General features: G+C 28.1%; 6 protein-coding genes across 6 annotated transcripts; 1 reads left to right on the forward strand and 5 right to left on the reverse strand.

Annotated features, from left to right (window-relative positions):
• Positions 1-5,334: 5,334 nt before the first annotated feature.
• Positions 5,335-10,658, forward strand: Phum_PHUM173520 (uncharacterized protein; the record flags this gene model as incomplete). Its single annotated transcript, XM_002425048.1, has 18 exons — positions 5,335-5,495; positions 5,571-5,854; positions 5,928-6,101; positions 6,203-6,425; positions 6,523-6,674; positions 6,924-7,082; positions 7,201-7,314; positions 7,402-7,583; positions 7,672-7,898; positions 7,994-8,285; positions 8,361-8,633; positions 8,717-8,936; positions 9,009-9,203; positions 9,299-9,595; positions 9,728-9,864; positions 9,931-10,097; positions 10,162-10,438; positions 10,530-10,658. 18 exons carry the CDS (start codon positions 5,335-5,337, stop codon positions 10,656-10,658), a joined length of 3,663 nt encoding a protein of 1,220 aa, XP_002425093.1.
• Positions 10,659-11,085: 427 nt separating this feature from the next.
• Phum_PHUM173530 (uncharacterized protein) lies at positions 11,086-12,199 on the reverse strand (the record flags this gene model as incomplete). The annotated part of the gene is made up of 4 exons (XM_002425049.1): positions 11,086-11,259; positions 11,338-11,508; positions 11,690-11,827; positions 12,020-12,199. 4 exons carry the CDS (start codon positions 12,197-12,199, stop codon positions 11,086-11,088), a joined length of 663 nt encoding a protein of 220 aa, XP_002425094.1.
• A 223-nt stretch (positions 12,200-12,422) lies between these two features.
• On the reverse strand, positions 12,423-13,458 carry Phum_PHUM173540 (uncharacterized protein; the record flags this gene model as incomplete). The annotated part of the gene is made up of 4 exons (XM_002425050.1): positions 12,423-12,440; positions 12,575-12,842; positions 13,080-13,200; positions 13,311-13,458. The coding sequence occupies 4 exons, from the start codon at positions 13,456-13,458 to the stop codon at positions 12,423-12,425; spliced, it is 555 nt and encodes a 184-aa protein (XP_002425095.1).
• Positions 13,459-14,233: 775 nt separating this feature from the next.
• On the reverse strand, positions 14,234-14,662 carry Phum_PHUM173550 (uncharacterized protein; the record flags this gene model as incomplete). The annotated part of the gene is made up of 2 exons (XM_002425051.1): positions 14,234-14,490; positions 14,635-14,662. 2 exons carry the CDS (start codon positions 14,660-14,662, stop codon positions 14,234-14,236), a joined length of 285 nt encoding a protein of 94 aa, XP_002425096.1.
• Positions 14,663-15,023: 361 nt separating this feature from the next.
• Positions 15,024-15,621, reverse strand: Phum_PHUM173560 (uncharacterized protein; the record flags this gene model as incomplete). The annotated part of the gene is made up of 2 exons (XM_002425052.1): positions 15,024-15,097; positions 15,204-15,621. 2 exons carry the CDS (start codon positions 15,619-15,621, stop codon positions 15,024-15,026), a joined length of 492 nt encoding a protein of 163 aa, XP_002425097.1.
• Positions 15,622-16,319: 698 nt separating this feature from the next.
• Positions 16,320-16,633, reverse strand: Phum_PHUM173570 (uncharacterized protein; the record flags this gene model as incomplete). Its single annotated transcript, XM_002425053.1, has 2 exons — positions 16,320-16,500; positions 16,530-16,633. The coding sequence occupies 2 exons, from the start codon at positions 16,631-16,633 to the stop codon at positions 16,320-16,322; spliced, it is 285 nt and encodes a 94-aa protein (XP_002425098.1).
• Positions 16,634-17,347: the final 714 nt, after the last annotated feature.

Consider the following 17,347-nt stretch of genomic DNA (forward strand, 5'->3'; position numbering starts at 1 on the left):
AAAAAAAATGAAAAAAAAAAAAAAATAACGTTAACGTGTTAAATTAAAAACTTACTTATAATTAATTAATTAAATAATATCAATAATAATTTAAATAATTATTATTAAGAAAAGACAAACAGCAAAGAAAACAAAATTTGAAAAAAAAAAAAAAAAGAAAAAAAAATTATTATTCGCGAATGTGTTTTTTTTTTTAAAAAAAAAAAAAAAAAGATGTCGGAATTAAAATTCGAACAACTTTCTCGACGCAAAATGAGTAACGGGAAGGAAATTTTGGGATTTTTATACACATTTTGCGCGGGTCGCGAGTAACTCCATTTTTCTCTTTCTCTTTTCTGTTTCCCCCCCCCCTTTCCCCTTCTTTTCCCCTCTTTTTCCCCTCCTCCATTTTCTCTTTCGAGAAAATTTTCTTTTTTTTTTTTTTTTTGTACCCACGATTAAAATATGATTTTAATAATTTTTCTTAAATTTATTTTTTTTTTTAATTTTAAAATTTTTTTTTGTTAAAGTTAAAAAGTATTTAATTTGATTAGTTTGGTCGTTTTTTTTTTTTCGATAACCGGAAATGATGTTTTACGTAAATTTAAAATACGTGTATAAATGTCGAAAGTGGTACAAATGTAATGTTTGGTTGTTGTTGTTTTTGTCGGTAAAGTTTATTTTCCGAAAAGTTTTCCGAAATTCAATAATTTGTTGTTATTATTATTATTATTATTATTATTTTCATTATCGAACAAGAAAAGATTCCTTATATAGTTGTTTGGAGTTTTTAAGTTCATTTATTCCAGGTTTCTAACCGACGATTCCTTTGAAAAAAATGCTCCTCGAATTTCGTTGGTGTTATTTTATTATATTTTCCCGAAGAATGCGGGCCGTCCCACACAGTGCGATTTCCTGGATGGTTTTTCCTCCTTTTAAAGTCTTCAAAATCTTTTTTAAATTTTCTTTTATTGAATGTGGTGGCATACATGGCTTCCAGTGATGCTCCCACGATAACCGGAATAGTTTCTGTCTTTACTCCCCACATCCTGGCTATTTCAGCCTTTTGTCCGCTTCTTTGGCTGTCTTGTGTTTTTTCCGCGGGTACGGAATTATGCCTCAGGATGATATCCGGTTCGTTAGCTGTCGCAATTCTGTCAGTGTGGATTTTTTGAACATACAGAACCCATGGATAGACCTGCTGTCGTAATTGGGGTTGAAATGTGGTTGTACCCATTCCATGTATTTTCCAACCCCCAACACAAGAGCATTTTTGTACCCCGCTTCTATATGACGTAATCCCCATATTTTCCACTGACGTTATTATTATTATTATTTAATGTTTTCTTTGTAGAATTTAGAAAAAAAATTTTTTTGTGAACTCGACCGTTAACGACAATCTAAGTAATAATAAATAAATAATTTAAATTTGTAAAATTTAAATTATTTGTATTCGTTAATTTATAAAAAGGAAACGTTTTCGTGCGTGTGTGTGTGTGTGTGGGTGCGTACGTGTTCGTGTTTTTTTTTCTTGTTTTGTTTTGTTTTTCTTTTGTTTAACTTCAAAATCTTTGGATTGTAAAAAATCAATTATTAAAATTACTCCATTAATACCTTAAGGCTTTCTAACTTTCCCGTTTCGTTTTTGTTTTTTTTCTTCAACTACTAGGGAAATTTCGTGAAAATTTTTATTTCCCTCGGTCCCCCTTCCTCCCCTTCCTCCCTCTCTCACTCCTCCCCCGTGTGAATGACACATGAAAAAAAAATCCGTTTGAATTAATCTATGTTAATTATTATTATTATTATTAAATGTCCGGTCGGTTTAATTATTCGAATTTTCCTCGTTTACAAATAAAAACCTTTTTTTTTTTGGTTAAAAACGAATTTAAATTTAAATTTAAAAAAAATTTTAATGTAATTTTCATTAATAACGGAAAAAGAGGAGGAGTAGGAGGAGTATAATAAAAAATTTATACAAGATTTTTAATGAAAAACCATAGAGAAAATCGTAAAACTAAAGATTTCGAAGCATTTATCCGTATCCGAAAAATATTTGAGAGTTTACCCTTTGTCTCCCTGCCCTCCCCCTCCCTACCCCCTCTCCCGTCCGGTCATTATTTCAAAGGAAAATTAAAGGGTTTCCGGGGTTTACGACTTTGTCTCTTGGGTTACGATATGATAATTAAACGGAAAATGAAAAATTTTTTTTTTTTTTTTTTACCGCCACTCGATTAATAAATAAATATAAATTAATAATTTTTCGCCTACTACATTTAATAATCCTCCCCCGCCTCCCCTCCCCCCTCTCTCTCTCTCTTATTTTCACTTTAATTTTAAAATAATCATTTGAGTAAAAGGAGAGAGAGGGGGGGGGGGGCGGTCGGTCGAATTTATTTTTTGTTTGGGAAAATTGGTTCTTGAATTTTTCTTCTTTTTTTTTTTGTATTTTTCGTTCACTTAAATTAACTTTTGGAAAAATGGCGGAGAGGGGGAGAGGGAGGGAGAGGGGAAAATAAAAGAATAGAAAAGAAGTAAAAAAAAGGCACGTTTTCTTTTGGGTAAAAGGTAAAAATGGATACGAACAAAAGGCATGGAAAAAAAAAATAGTCAGTTTATTTATTTATTTTTATAAAGAAAAAGGAAAAAAAAGGAAAACTTTTAAACTTTTCATCGGTTTTTCTTTTCTTTTTCCTTTTTTTTTTTTTTTTTAATTTAAATTTTTTATTTTATTTTTTGTATTTATTTCGTAACAATAAAACAAGTTTTGAATAGGTTGTCAAATTAAAATAGGAGAAAATAGGATAAAAAGTTTCAATTAAAAAAAAAAAAAAAAAAAAAAAAAAAAAAAAGGAAAAACTTGAAAAAATTTTCCTTTTTTTTTTTTACTCTATGAAAATCGTTTAAACAAATTTTTTCTTTTTTGAAATAAAAAATAAATCAAATAATAATAATAATAATTAAACATTGATCATCTTATTATTATTATTATTAGTGCAATTGCTATCATTTTTTACTTCTTGTATTAGATAAAAATAGCAGAAGACGGACGAAAATTTTCCGAAAATTATTTTTTTCTCTCTTTCAAAATTATTCGAAATTTTACAAAATATGAAATTTTTTATTTTAGTTAATAATAATAATGATGAAAAAGGGAAATTGTTTTTTACGTATGAAAACGATTTTCTTTTACATGTGTGCGAGAGAGAGAGAGAGAGAGAGAGAGGGGGCTAAAACACACAAAAAACTCGTTTTATTTACGAAAAATTGTATTCATAATATTTTAAAATAGAAAAGGTTAATAAATAATAATAATAATAATAATAATAATAATAATAATAATAATAATAAATTTAAGAGGAATTGCGGGGGGGGAAAGGATGAAAGATTGAAAAATAATTTTTGTTGTATGATCCGATCCGCCATTTTAGCAAAAAAAAAAAAAACCGTTTTAGTTCGGTGGTTGTAATGCATATTGAGAGAGATAGAAAAAAAAAAAAAATTTTTTTAGAAAATTTAAAAAGTTTTTAAATTGAATTTTTTTTTTTTTTTTTTTATCTTTTGTAAGGGGTAATGATAAAACGGAAACGGAAGTATCGAAATGTTTTTTTTTTTATTTTATTTTTTTTTATTCTTCCCATTAGTTTCATTTCCAGAAGTTTCCTTTTAAGTAAATTTTTCTTTTTTTTTTTTTTTCTGTTCTGTGGGTTTTGCAATTAGAAGTCAGTTTATAAAGTTGAAAAGAGTAAAAAAAAAAAATTCTTTAATTTTTTCCTCTGTCTCTGTCTCTCTCTCTCTCTCTCTCTCTCTCTCTCTCTCTCTCTCTCTCTCTCTCTTTCTTAAATTTAAATTGAATTAATTAATTTTGTGTGTGTGCGTGTATTAAAATCAATGAAAATTTTTTTTCCTTTTTTTTTTGGAAAAAAAACTTTTTAATGATTTGACATCTTCTAATCATTTGTAATTATTATTATTATTATTATTATTATTATTATTATTACTTAACGTTCGATTTTTTATTAATTTAAATTTAAAAAAAAAATTAATTATAAAAATAAGAAGATATTTTCTTGTTAAACGAAAATGAAATGTTGAGCCCAAATTTAATAAAAAACAAAAAGAAGAAGGATGAGAGAGAGAGAGAGAATGAGAAAGTGAGAGAGTGAGAGTGAGAGAGAGAGAGAGAGATTGAGAGTAATTTAAGTTGCAGAACGAGGGTAGAAAAAAAAATAGAAGGAGGGGATGAAAAATTTCAAGTTTCAATATTTTAAAATATCAAAATTTATTCCTCCCCCCTCTTCCCCCTTCCCTTTTCTCCGATAAATTTTGTTTTTTTTTGGGAGGGAGGAGGAGGAGGAGGGGCGTTTAATTTTAGTTAAGGAATCATTTTAAAATTTACTGGAGAAAAATCTGGAATTAATTAATGTCGATTTTCTTATTTCTCTCTCTCTCTCTCTCTAAATATATTTTTTTTTTTTTTTTAAATTTTATTTATTTATTTATTTTTATTTCCGCATCGAGATGTCAACGTTTTATTATTACCCTTTTATTATTATTATTATCATCATTTAAATGATCGGGTATAAAAAAAAATTACATCACGTGGATTTTTGCCAACGGGAAACAGTCGGGATCAGTGGGGGTTGATGGAGATTTCTTTTTATCACAGCGTGGGTAAAATTTTTATACCACAAAACCTTTGAATTCCTTTTTTTGCCTTTCACATTTTTCCTTTTTAATTTTTTTTTGGTTCAAATTTTGGCGGAGTTTTTAGGAGGAGAAGAAAATAAAATGAAGTTTGAATTCGATTTTTGGCGGTTTATTTGTTTTTGACGTTTTTCGCGCACCCCCCCCGCGCCCCCTGAGCCCAATCTGTAATTAAAAATGGTGGTCGCGTATTTTCATAATTTAACGGTTTTGTTTCTAAAATTATTAAAATTAATATATAAATAAACACGAATGATACGTTTTTTAATTTTTCATCCCACGTCAAAAAAATTATTTTAAATAGTAATAATAATAATGTTAATGATAATAAATAATATGAAAGTTAAGTCTTTTTTTAAAATACAAAAAAGTTTTTATTAATGACGAGTGGAATTAATTATATATTTTATGTATTATTTTGTATAAAAAAAAATAAAATGAATGTAGATTTAAGAAAAGAATTACCGGAGAGAGAGAAAGAGAGAGAGAGAGAGAAAGAGAGAGAGAGAGAGAAAGAGAGAGAGAGAGAAATTAATATTTGCTCTAAAAAAAAGGATTTTGAATTTTTTAAAAGGTGGGCGGGAAGAGGAGGAGAGAGGGAGGGGAAAAAAGTACGTTAAATATAGCATTCATTTTTTATTTTAGTTCGAAATGTCAAAGGAAAGCGACGAAGATGGTAAAAATTCTGGGATAATGACGGGACAACCCGAAGATCCGCCACAAGTAAAAGCCGTCATTGTTCACGTTCCAAGAATCGCACCAAGAACGTTACCAGGACTCGCTAATGCCCAAAATAAAGAAGCCATCGATTGGTAAGTACACACTTATCATACACTATATGTTACAATTCTAAAATCTAATGCCTATGTTTTTTTTTTTTTTTGCAGGAGCGGTCATGGTCTCTTGGCATACGGTAGCAACTACACGGTTGTTGTAGTAGATACCAGAAACATTCAGGTAGTTCAATGTTTGGACAAACATAAATCCATGGTTAAGAAAGTTCTTTGGGGCGTCGATTACCTTAGACAAGATAAATTAACACAGCATCCTCCGAGATTATACGGTGGAATTGATTTGGTTTCGGCTGACGCAACGGGTCACATAATTGTTTGGGACGTCACTTCCGGTCAATCAGTTCGAGTTCTTCAAGATGGAACGAAACCAATAACGGGTAAGTTAAACATTATTCTCTTGCCTGCAGTTGCGATGATATTTTTATTTAAATTTAAAAAATTTTTTTTTAGATATGCATTGGGTCTCGTTGTGGAACGATCACAGTCACATTTTAGCTGCTCTTCATCCTCCTCATTCATTCATATTATGGGATACGAGAACCGGAAATAAAATATGGAAAAAAAATTACATGGAAAATATAATTGCATTTAACTTCGATCCATTCCATTCGTCGAAAATGGCATGTAAGATTAATTTTTTTTTTTAATTTTTTAATTTTTTTCTATAAAATTATTTAAAATCTCAAATCGATTGTTTGTTTCTCTCTCTCTCTCTTATTTTAAAGTTCATTGTTCGGATTGCATCCTCTTTGTAGAAGATTTTTCCGTGACGAAATCACCGTCATCTAACGGTCGTAAGTTTTACATATCCTCATCTAGATCCACGTTTTCCGGTTCGAAAGGAAGTTATGGAAATTTGACAACAGGGGTTCAAGAGGAAAAAACGGGCGCGAAAGATCGTTTAAGAAGATTAATGAAAGATTTAGTTTTCGGAGAAGTACAACCCAAGTGATTATAGTTAATTTTATATTTACACGATACGATTCGCCATTTTTTTTTTTTTTAATAATTTTTTCCGTTTTTTTTTTTTTATTTAAATCCGCAGATCCGACGATGGAATGGCTTTGAACGAGTGCCTTCAAGTTAATTATCATAAATCAATAAGACACCACATATTATTATTATATCCTCGTGAATTATTAATATTAGATTTACACATAAATCAAACGGTTGGAATTATATCAACCACCGATAAGGGTTCATCTTCCTTTTCTCAGGTTCGTGTTTTATTTTATTATATAAAATGAATGCATCGATAATGATAATAATAGTAGGAGCAGTTAAAATAATACGTCATAATTAAATTAAATTGTAAAGATTTTAATGTCGGATTAATTTTTGTAATTATTTTTAATTTTATAGCTTTCGCGTTATACATAAAGTTTTTAATAACGAATAATTTTATTACGAAAAACAATAATAATAATAATAATAATAATAATAAAGTAATTAAATTTTTATTTTATTTTTTTTTAAAGATATTTTCTTGCAAGCAAAGAGACGTTATTTATTGCTTACACGAAAGTGGAAGCGTTTCAGTTAAGCTAAAAAGAAAATTTGGATTTCCAAGTTCTCCAATGGATACGCCCAGCGTGTCTAGTTTAGGTCGGCCATTTTTTTTTTTTTTTTTTTCAAAGTTGTCGAATTGAATTGTTGAGTTTAATTTTTAATAATTTTTTTTTTTTTTTTTTTTGGGGGGGGGGGGGAGTAGAAACGAGTCCAGAATCACAATTGGAAATATCTTACGATCATAAATGTTCCAGCGAACCCCTCAGACAAACTCGAGGTTTGCAAATTTTAGGTATAACCGTTAATCCCGTTTGCGAAACAAAAATAGGTTTGTTTGATTATATTTTTCTTTTTAAACGTTTCAATCGTGCGGAAGAAAGACAAAAAAATCATGTAAAAAAAAATTATTTTTCAGCCATGTTTTTAAATTCTGGAAAAATAGTATTCATGGAATTATTACCGGTTAATAATAATAATAATAATAATAACGAGGATTCGAATTTTAATTTTACAATTCCGATGACAGGGATTCATAAAGGAAATAATTTTTCTAAAAGAAAATATTCATTAAATGAAATATTACCGCCTTTAATGAATGTAAGTCATATACAATAGTAATTTATATTATTATTATTATTATTATCGTCTATGAGTTTTTTTCTGTTTTTTTTTTTTTTTTTTTTAGGAAATTTCCATTCAACCACCAAATCTTCGTCTTCTAGTCACTGGAGTTCTTCCGAGCGTTTCTGCTCCCGTAACTGCCTTAAAAATGTGCCCCCCTATCACAACTAGAAATTGGAATAATTATACTCCATTACTCGCCGAAGGTACCGTCGGTGGCCTAATACAAATATATAATCTTGCATTTGGAATTATCGAAAAAGAACTCGTTGTACATTCCTACACAGTCAGGTAGGTATTAAAATTTTTTAACCGTTTTTTTTTTTTTTTTTTTTTTTTCAAATAAAAAAGAGTTTAAACGATTTTTTTTTTTTGTTATTTTTCAGGGGGATCGAATGGGTTGGATTGAAAACGTTTCTCTCGTACGCATATCCGAACACGTCGAACGCATCAGTCAATGTTAGAAATGAACTTTGTCTCACGGATGTTCTTACAGGAGAATCAACATCCATTCGAACGGATAAAGGAGAAGAGCCACCCATTGAATTATTAAAAGTTTCTCCATTGAAACAATATTTTTTATTATTTATAACGGGGGGACCGTTGGAATTGTGGGATTTAAAATCGTTGCAATTGTTAAAAGTTATGCGGAAAAAATTCCCGTTGATAAACACTCTGGTAAGGTTTAATATTTAATTTTAAAAAAAAAAAATTCTTTTTTATTTTCTTATTTATTTATTTTTTTTTTTTCAGGAATGGACGCTCCAATCCGGTTCGAGATCATTTAAAAAAAAACGTTTGAGTTCGAAAGAAGAAAACGTTTCGGATGGTTCCAACAAGAAAACCTTCGTCGAACCCACGGGAACATCTGCTCTGCAATATTTAACGAAAACTTACAGCGACAAAACGGAAACGTCGGATAAAATCATAGCAAAAGAACATTTCATATTCACGGATCCTGATAGTCACCTGTACAGGTTTACAGTCGATGGACATTCGGTGGATGGTAAAAGAATATTTCCAGAGGTATTTGACAAGGGTAAAATTCGGGAAGGATTTCAGTAAAATAAAAAAAGAAGAAGAAAAAAAAGAAAAATTTTTTGTTCAAGGGTGGAAATGGATCCATAACAACCCTCGCGTACAAAATGGAAATAATTGTTTTTGGTGATACCGAAGGTTCTATCACGGGTTGGGATTTACGTTCGGGACAAACGAGAAAATATTCGACCGGAAGGGGATTCGTAAAAAAAATTCGATTCGCACCAGGAAAGGAAAATATGAAATTGTTGGTTCTCTATCACGACGGCGTTGATGTCATCGATCTCAAGGGTGAGGTAGTTACGTGGAAGAAAAAAAATTTCGCGCCAAAATCATTTTAAAAATTATAATTTTTGAATTCAGGGTTATGTACCGGAAATGGCGACGGATTTGAAAAAATCGGACAGTTGAAAAGTCCTCGGGATTACGTTAAAGTTTTAGATATAGATTGGGCAGCATCCGATAAACCCGTAATCGCGACTCAAGATGGATGCCTTAGAATTATGGACGTGACGCTGTTCAGGAGTTCATCTCCGATATCGGATTACGAATTTAACGGTGTGAGAGAGAGAAAAATATAAATTTATTTAATTATAAAAAAAAATTTTTTTTTAAAACAACAACAACAACTCTCATGATTTATTATGATACAGAACCCGTTTTTTGTCCGGCATTGCTTCCTTCCGAAGTGGCATTTAAAGTACGAGAACGACTTTGTTGGCAACCACCGGATACTCCTTACACGACGGATTTAACCGTCGAACACGGATTCACGGAAAATCAAGTTTCGTTAATTAACAAACAATTACTCATGGTAGATGAAGAAAGGCTCGAATGTTTGAGAAAACCTTCGTTTAAAACCGTTGAAAGATGTTTGATAGTCGCTCAACTTTTCGGAGATGAAACGGAAATCGATCTTTGGACGGTCGCCATGTATTATCTTCAAATAAGTCAATTTAGATCTGAAATTAAGTAGGAGTTTCAAAAAAAAAAAAAAAATGGTTTTTAATGATTTTTTTTCAAAAATAAAATTTACACACTCCATGATTTATTTTTTAGACAAAACATGTCGCCGAAATCAGAAACTGAAAATTTATTATTATCATCATCATATTCCACCGTGAATAATCGGGATGATATTGAAAATTTAAATCGGATAAAAAATATCATACCATTGGATACTTGTTATGACGTTTTACAGGATTCATATACATATCAGGTATGAAAATGATAAGGTACCTGTGTAGTGCCTGTTTGCTTATTATTATTATTATTTTTTTTTTAGCGTTTACAATTGGAGCGCGTCGCATTACACGAAAGCAGAAGAACTGATTATAATCATACAAAACGAGTCATTCAACAACAGTTGCTGTTGGGTCAAAGCGATAGAGCAGTACAACTTTTATTAGAAACGGATTTAAATAATTCTCAATATTATCCCGATGCCATAAAGTATGATTTTTCTTTTTCTTTTTTCTTTTCTTTTTACGGTATTAGGGAATTGTAAACTTTTCAGAGCGTGTTTAGTTGCAACCGTACAATCGACAGGAGCTGCACAAAGTACCATTAAACTCGTTGCCACTAATTTAATAGCTCATGGGAATGATAATGATATATGGGAAGGTGTACAGTTATTGTGCCTTATCGGTAAGGGTCTCGATGCTTGTAGATATTTGACTTCATATTCGAAATGGGGAGCAGCTGTTTGGCTAGCAAGAGCAGTACTCACACCTCAAGACTCATCCGAAGTCATTAAAAAATGGGCGGATCATTTATATTCCCAGGGATATAAAGTAAATTTTTTTTTTTTTTATCTATATATTGACACGGGGGGGGGGAAAGAACATAAATTAATTATGACCTTTTTTTTATTGTCGTTTAAAGGAAAAGGCAGTTTTAGTTCTTATAAGTTTAGAACAATGGCAAGCTGCTCATTCCCTTCTTTCAATATTTGATCCGAGGCGAGCATCTCTACTCGCTCAAGCGTGTCAGGAATTTGACATAAATTTTTGAAATTTCAACAGGAACAAAAGTTGTTGTTGGTTTTTATCTCTTCCTTATAATAACGGTGCAATAAACTACAATTACATATAAAAATTAAAAAATAAATTATTTTTCAATTTTATTTTTTATAATAAAAATTTTATCATATAAATTTATATAAATAATAATTAAAAAAAAAAACTTGTTGACGTTATTGATTGATTGTTTTCCATTACGATACACAATTGACAGGAGTCAGGAGAAGAGGGAAAACTTAATATTAAAGTTGAAATAAAAATTATAAAATATTTTTTTTTTTTTATTTAATTTAGTATAACTGAGAAATTATTTATTTATTTATTGTACAATCACGTGATAATAAAAAATAATAATTGCAAACAAAAAAAACGGAAAATAAGAAAGAAAGGAAAAAATAAACTAAATATTAAATATTGTACTATTGCGACCAATCATCATAATAAATAATGTTAGCAATTTGAATTTTTTCTTCGTTATCTAATAAAGCGTTTAGTTTAAGATCGACTTTTTTACTTAAATCAATCGAATATAAAATGGCTCGAGTTCTTCTTGAATTTCTTACTTTTTGATTAATTATTCCATTGATTATTATCTAGAAAAAACACATGATTTAGATTATCGATAATAATAATAATAATTTACAAAAAAAAAAAAATTATAAATATCTAACTTCGTATCCTTCGACAAAATCGGATAAACTTCCACAAGGTTTTGTCCATGATATATATAAACTATTTTCTCCAATTTTTTTAAATTCTTTAACTTTTACCGATAAATTTTCACTTTTAATTGTTTCAATTGACGATCTTGATATTATATTTAATATTTCATTTGATTTTATCTGAAATAATTATCCCGAAAAACAAAAAAAAAAAAAAAAAAAAAAAAAAAACAAAAAAACAAATGAATTTAACGGTAAGAACGGAAGGAATTAAATCGAACAAAACAAAACAAAACAAAACCTTTTCTTCTGCTCCTTTGTTTTTTTTCTCTATGGTTTGAATTTTGTCGCGCTCGTAAACATTTTTAACAATATCCGTTTTATTATATATGTTCGATGAATAAATTGACGAATCGGAAACGGATGAGGATGCGAGTAGTAGATTGTTGTTATCTTTTCGATGTTTATTTACTCCATGAATTTTATTTGTTATTTTTTTCTGATTGTTAATTTTCATTATATTTTCACGTTGATTAACGATTTTATTATATAATTCGTTTAATGAAAACGATATGTTTTTTAAATTTTTTTTAAGATTATCAAATTCTATCGACTGAAATTAAATTAAATTAAATTGAATCGAATTAAATTAAATTATTTTAAGAAAAAAAAAGAAAATGTTTTTGTTTACCCTTCTTTCTGTTTTTTCTAAAAACGCTTGTAGGAATTTCATGGCTTCGTCATTTTCTTTTTCTAAATTATCAATTCTTAAAAAATTTTTTTCAATGCGATTTTCCGTTTTTAACGTTTCACTTTCGACTGATTGAAATATTTTTTTCCTTATATTTTTCATTTGATCCGTCGTAGACATATTTTTATTTAAATTACTATTATTATTATTATTATCGTCGATATTAGTATTGATGCTCATTTGAGATTTCGAATTTATCGTTTCGGTTGAATTTTTAATTATGCTATCATATTCTCTAACGGCCGAATCCAAATGAGATGCTATATTTAATGTTTCTGAAAAACTCGAAACGTTCGCATGTATTTCGAGATTTTTTATACTTTCCGTTAAAGCGTGTAAAAGTTTAAATATTCTCGTAGAACTATATTTACATATATTATTATCGGTGGGTATTAAATTTTCGTTTAATCTAACGGCTTCTTCTAAATTTAATAAAAGTATAAATAAATTATTTAACCTTTCTTGTGAATTTTTATCGGATTGCGTGGGTAAAACGTTTTGCGTAGATGATAAAAAATCATCGGAAACGATATTATCAATAAGAGAACCTTTATCGGACATATTTTTAATTTTATTTTGTAAATGTTTTCTCAATTCCGATTCCAAATCGGGTAAAATCAAAATGGCGTCGCTCAATTTAACTTTGATTACGTTGTTTTCGATTTCGTGTATTAATTTTAACGCCGTATCTAATTCTCGAGTGTTTTCATCGATTACAATTAAATTATCGATTTCGTCGTTTTTTGTTTTTATTAAAGTTTTTCTATCCATAACGTATGAAAAATTAAAATTTTGTTGTATTAAACGTATTCTCGCTTTGGTTTCGGGATGATAAAATTTTACAACGGATAAATTTTTAATTATTTTTTTATTTATAAAATCCCCATGATTTTCTTTAATTTCCGGTATTTTAATTAAATTTTTATTATCATTTTCGAAAATATCCAATAATTTATCGTTTGTTTTTTGTTTTATGTAAATCGGTATTATTGATGTACACGATTTACAATCTATAAAAATTTCATTGACGTCATCATCACATTTTTCATTAACGTCTAATTTAATTCTTATAAAATAATTATCATCGTTTTTAATTGCATTTTCACTTTTTTTCATTTCCCCTAAAAAAAATAAAACATGAGAAGAAAAAAGAAACATTTTTTTTAAACGAACGTTAAATCACGTGATCGGAAAAAGGCGGGAGGAAAAAAAACAAAATGGCGACACGAACCGATGTTTATAGTTTTAACGATGAAATTATCGTTTGAATTATTTTTTTTTTTCTCTTTTCGTATTATTTCTTGAATAAAATAATTTGGTTTAAATTTTTCTATTTCAACAGCTCGAGATATGTTTTCTTTGAGTAATGCTTCTGCCATAATTCCCAAATCTTAAAAAAAAAAAAAAAAAAAAAGAAAATTTGATTTTTCACCACCACCACCACCCCCCCCCCAAAACCTCCCCCAATTTTCTTCAATTTTACCTTTAGGTATCGAAATAATTTTTGTTTTATCATTAGAAAAAACAGATTTTTTTTTCTCAACGTAAACTTGTATAAATTCTTCCATTTCACTTCTGTCTTCTTTAATAGAAAAAAAAAAAAAAAAAAAAAAAGAAAATTAATTTTAAAAATGTCGTCTTTATAGTGACGTCATTACTTTCGAACGTTAAAAAAAAATATGTGAAACCTTTTATTACTTCCGGTTTTAAATTTTCCTGTTCGTCGTAAAAACTATCTTCTATATCCTCAATGAAAAAACTTTCTTTTTCTACTTTTGAAGAAAAAAAAAAAAAGGATTTTAAAAAAGGAAAATTTTGTTTGATAAAAAAAAAAGAAAAATTTTCTTTGTTTGTTTGTTTGTTTGTTTGTTTGTTCTTACCCATTTTGATGACGTCAGATTTTTTATATTTTTTAACAATGATGTCGACAATTCCACCGGGAGTTTTTGCACTCACCATAAATTCTAAACTATTAAATGATTTTAATGATTTCGTTGATGTTTCATCATCATCATCATCATCATCATCATCATCATCATCATTATTATTTAAAAAAAAAATATTTTTACGAAAATTCGGTTTGAAATTTTTTAACTGAAAAAAAAATTAAAAATTTAAAAATTTACGCGGGAAAAAAAAAAGAGAAATGTTTGTTTACATTTGAAATACCTTTAATTTAATATCTTCTGCTAGTTTGGCTATCCATGATGTTTCCATATCGAATTCCGTGGTTAAAGTTCCCGCGTTTTTTTTATTCAAATCTTTTTTTAAATCACCAAAACAATGATTGCTTTTATTATTATTTTGTATTATATTATCGAAAAATGGATCCGTTAAAGCTTCTTCGAACGATTCGTCATCTTCGCTGTTGCTCACGTTATTGACGTCATTATCCATATTTTGATTTGTTTCTTTAATAAAATGTAAATAATTTTTAAAGTCTTTTTCTTTTATTTTTATATTATTATTATTATTATTATTATTATTAAAAGTCGTTAATATCGTTAAAGAATTTGTTTCTCTTGGATTTGATGATGAATTTTTAACATTTATACTTTCCAAACTCGTTTGTTTTATATCCATTTGATTCCATTTTTTTTTTTTAAACACGTTTGATAAATCTATATCATTATTATCATTATTATTATCATTATTAACGTTATCGTTTTTTTCTTGAATAAATGTCGATGATTGTTGTAAATGTGAACGTTTTTTACAAATCGTAAAAGAAAATGAAGATTTAACTTTATTTATTGATGATGATGTTGTTGTTGATGATGATGATGGTGATATTTTAGAATTATTATCACTTTCTCCACCCTTGTACGATTTTATTAATTTTTCCGTATACGATTCGCCATTTTGAAAATTAATCTCTTCCGACGATGCATCGAACGGTATGACGTAATCGAATTCCGTTAAATTTAAATTTTTTTCAACGTTTTCACGGATGAAATTTTTTTTCCGATTTTTTTTCTGAATTTTTTATCATGACGTTATCGGGAAAATTTTCTTCGTCTGATAAAATAAAAAAAATAAAAATTTAATCGTTTTTCAACATTTATATGTAAATTTAAAAATTGTAAAATTAAAAAAAAAAAAAATAAGTGAAATTGGACCTTACTGGAAATGACGTACAAACAAGAATTTTCATATAAATTTTGTCGAATAATTTCAAAAAAATTAATAAAATCTTCTGTTAATTGTATCCAACGTGTTTTCATGTGTCCGACTTCGTTTTTTAACGAATTTAATTTTTTATCGATATCGTTATTGTTTTTAGTTAAAACGTTTATTTTATCTTTTGCTTTTTTAATGGCGACGAATAAATCGAGAACCGTTACTCCAGCCTCCGAATCTTCAAATAAAATATTTTGTACGAACGATGATGTGCTTTTATTATTATCATCCGTTAAATTTTTTAATTTTTCCGTATCCATTATTAATTTTTTCCTTTTATTTTCTATTTCTTTTTTTAAACGTTTTTGTAATGCATCACATTCTGATTTGTCATTCGATTGGGATAAAGAATCGATCGCCATTATTTCTGTAAGTATTAAAAGAAAAATTGATATATCGATATATAACATCCGGTTATTAAATTAATCGACTGTTTCCGGTTTTAATTTTTCACATATACTAAACTATTATTGTGACGTAATGTAAATTTTCGCCATTTTTCCCAATTTAACAATATTGTTAAAGTGAAAAAAATGGCATATCCCTCCCTCTCCCTCTCCCTCTCTCTCTCTCTCCCTCTTTTCCACGTTTTTCTAGAACATAATTATTTAATATTAAAAAGAAAATTTATCCATATTGGATTTTTTTAAAAGTCTTTTTTGAGAGAGGTGCGAATTCTTTTCCAAAATAATTTGGTCAATAGTTGATATTCAAAAGACATAAAAAAAAAATATATATATATATAAATTATTATTATTATTATTAATAATATGGAAAATTACTTAAAAAAAAAAAAAATTATACTCCAAATAAAAAAAAATATTATTTATTTAAAAATTTATCTTTTTTTTTAATAAACACAAATCGAAGGAGAAAAAAATTAAAAAATTTTGAATGGCACCACTCTCAAAATGGACAATGGAAAATGCAATAGGGATTAAAAAAAAAAAAAAAGAGAGAGAGAAAGAGAGAGATAGATAGAGAAAAAAAAAAAAAAAACCATTTTTTTTTGTTCGTTATCACAAAAATGATGATAAGAAAATAAATAAATAAATCTCTCTTAATTAATGTTTTTTCGCGAATTCGAACACGAGGGCAATGGGATTTCATTTTCAGGTATCGTCGAAGGTGATATTTTATCAGAATTAAATATTCCTGTATATTGATTTCCGGTTAATTTCATAATGGAAGGTTTTTGTAATAATTTCGCTATGGATTTGGGTGAAAATTCCGATGAGTTTCTTATATTATTCTGTAGCGTTTCTTTTACGATATTCGTTGTGGGTTTTTCTTCTCCGGGGGATGACATGGCGTTATCATTGAAAGTGTTGAAAAAAGAAGCCGTTTTATTTGACATCCGGTTTTGGAGTCCATTTTTACTATTATTATTATCAATCGTTTTTATTGATTTTAATTTCGAATCTTTTAATTCGTTTGTTAATAATTTATATTTATTTTTTAATGTATAATCAATGAGTTTATTATCAACTTCTTTTTCGTCTTCTTCTACTTCTGCTGCCACTTTTACTTCTCCTCCAACTCCTCCTCCTCCTACTCCTCCTTTTCTTCCTCCTTCTTTATCTTCTTGCATGCTAGTTCGTTTTATTTTATCAATAATAATATTATCATTTTGTTTGTTTTTTTTTTTTTTACTTAAATTTTTTTTCACTTTGTTAACGGATTCGACATTTTTATTCGAATTACTACTAACATCGGACAGGGTTAAATTATTCGATTTATTCGATAATTGATCGATTTCGATTTTTTTCATTTCACTTCCTTTTTCATTTATTTGAATAGTAAAATTTATCGTTTTTCCAGATAATTTTCTTTTATTCGATGACGATTGTGATCCTTGTGACGACCTCTTGTTGTTGTTGTTGTTCTTGTTAGGTCTCGTTACAATTTTAATCGTTCCATTATTATCATCCTGCACTTGCTAAAAAAAAAAAAAAAAATTTGATTTTTTTGAGAGAAAAAAAAATAATAAATAAAAAATCGTAAATTGTTTACGTAAATAACTTACCATTAGTTTAAGAATATTTTTCAAAAAATCAATTTCCCGCCATAATTTTTCATTTTCATTTT

This window comes from Pediculus humanus, genomic scaffold (genome assembly GCF_000006295.1).
Source record: "Pediculus humanus corporis 1103172107520 genomic scaffold, whole genome shotgun sequence".
NCBI lineage: Eukaryota > Metazoa > Arthropoda > Insecta > Psocodea > Pediculidae > Pediculus > Pediculus humanus.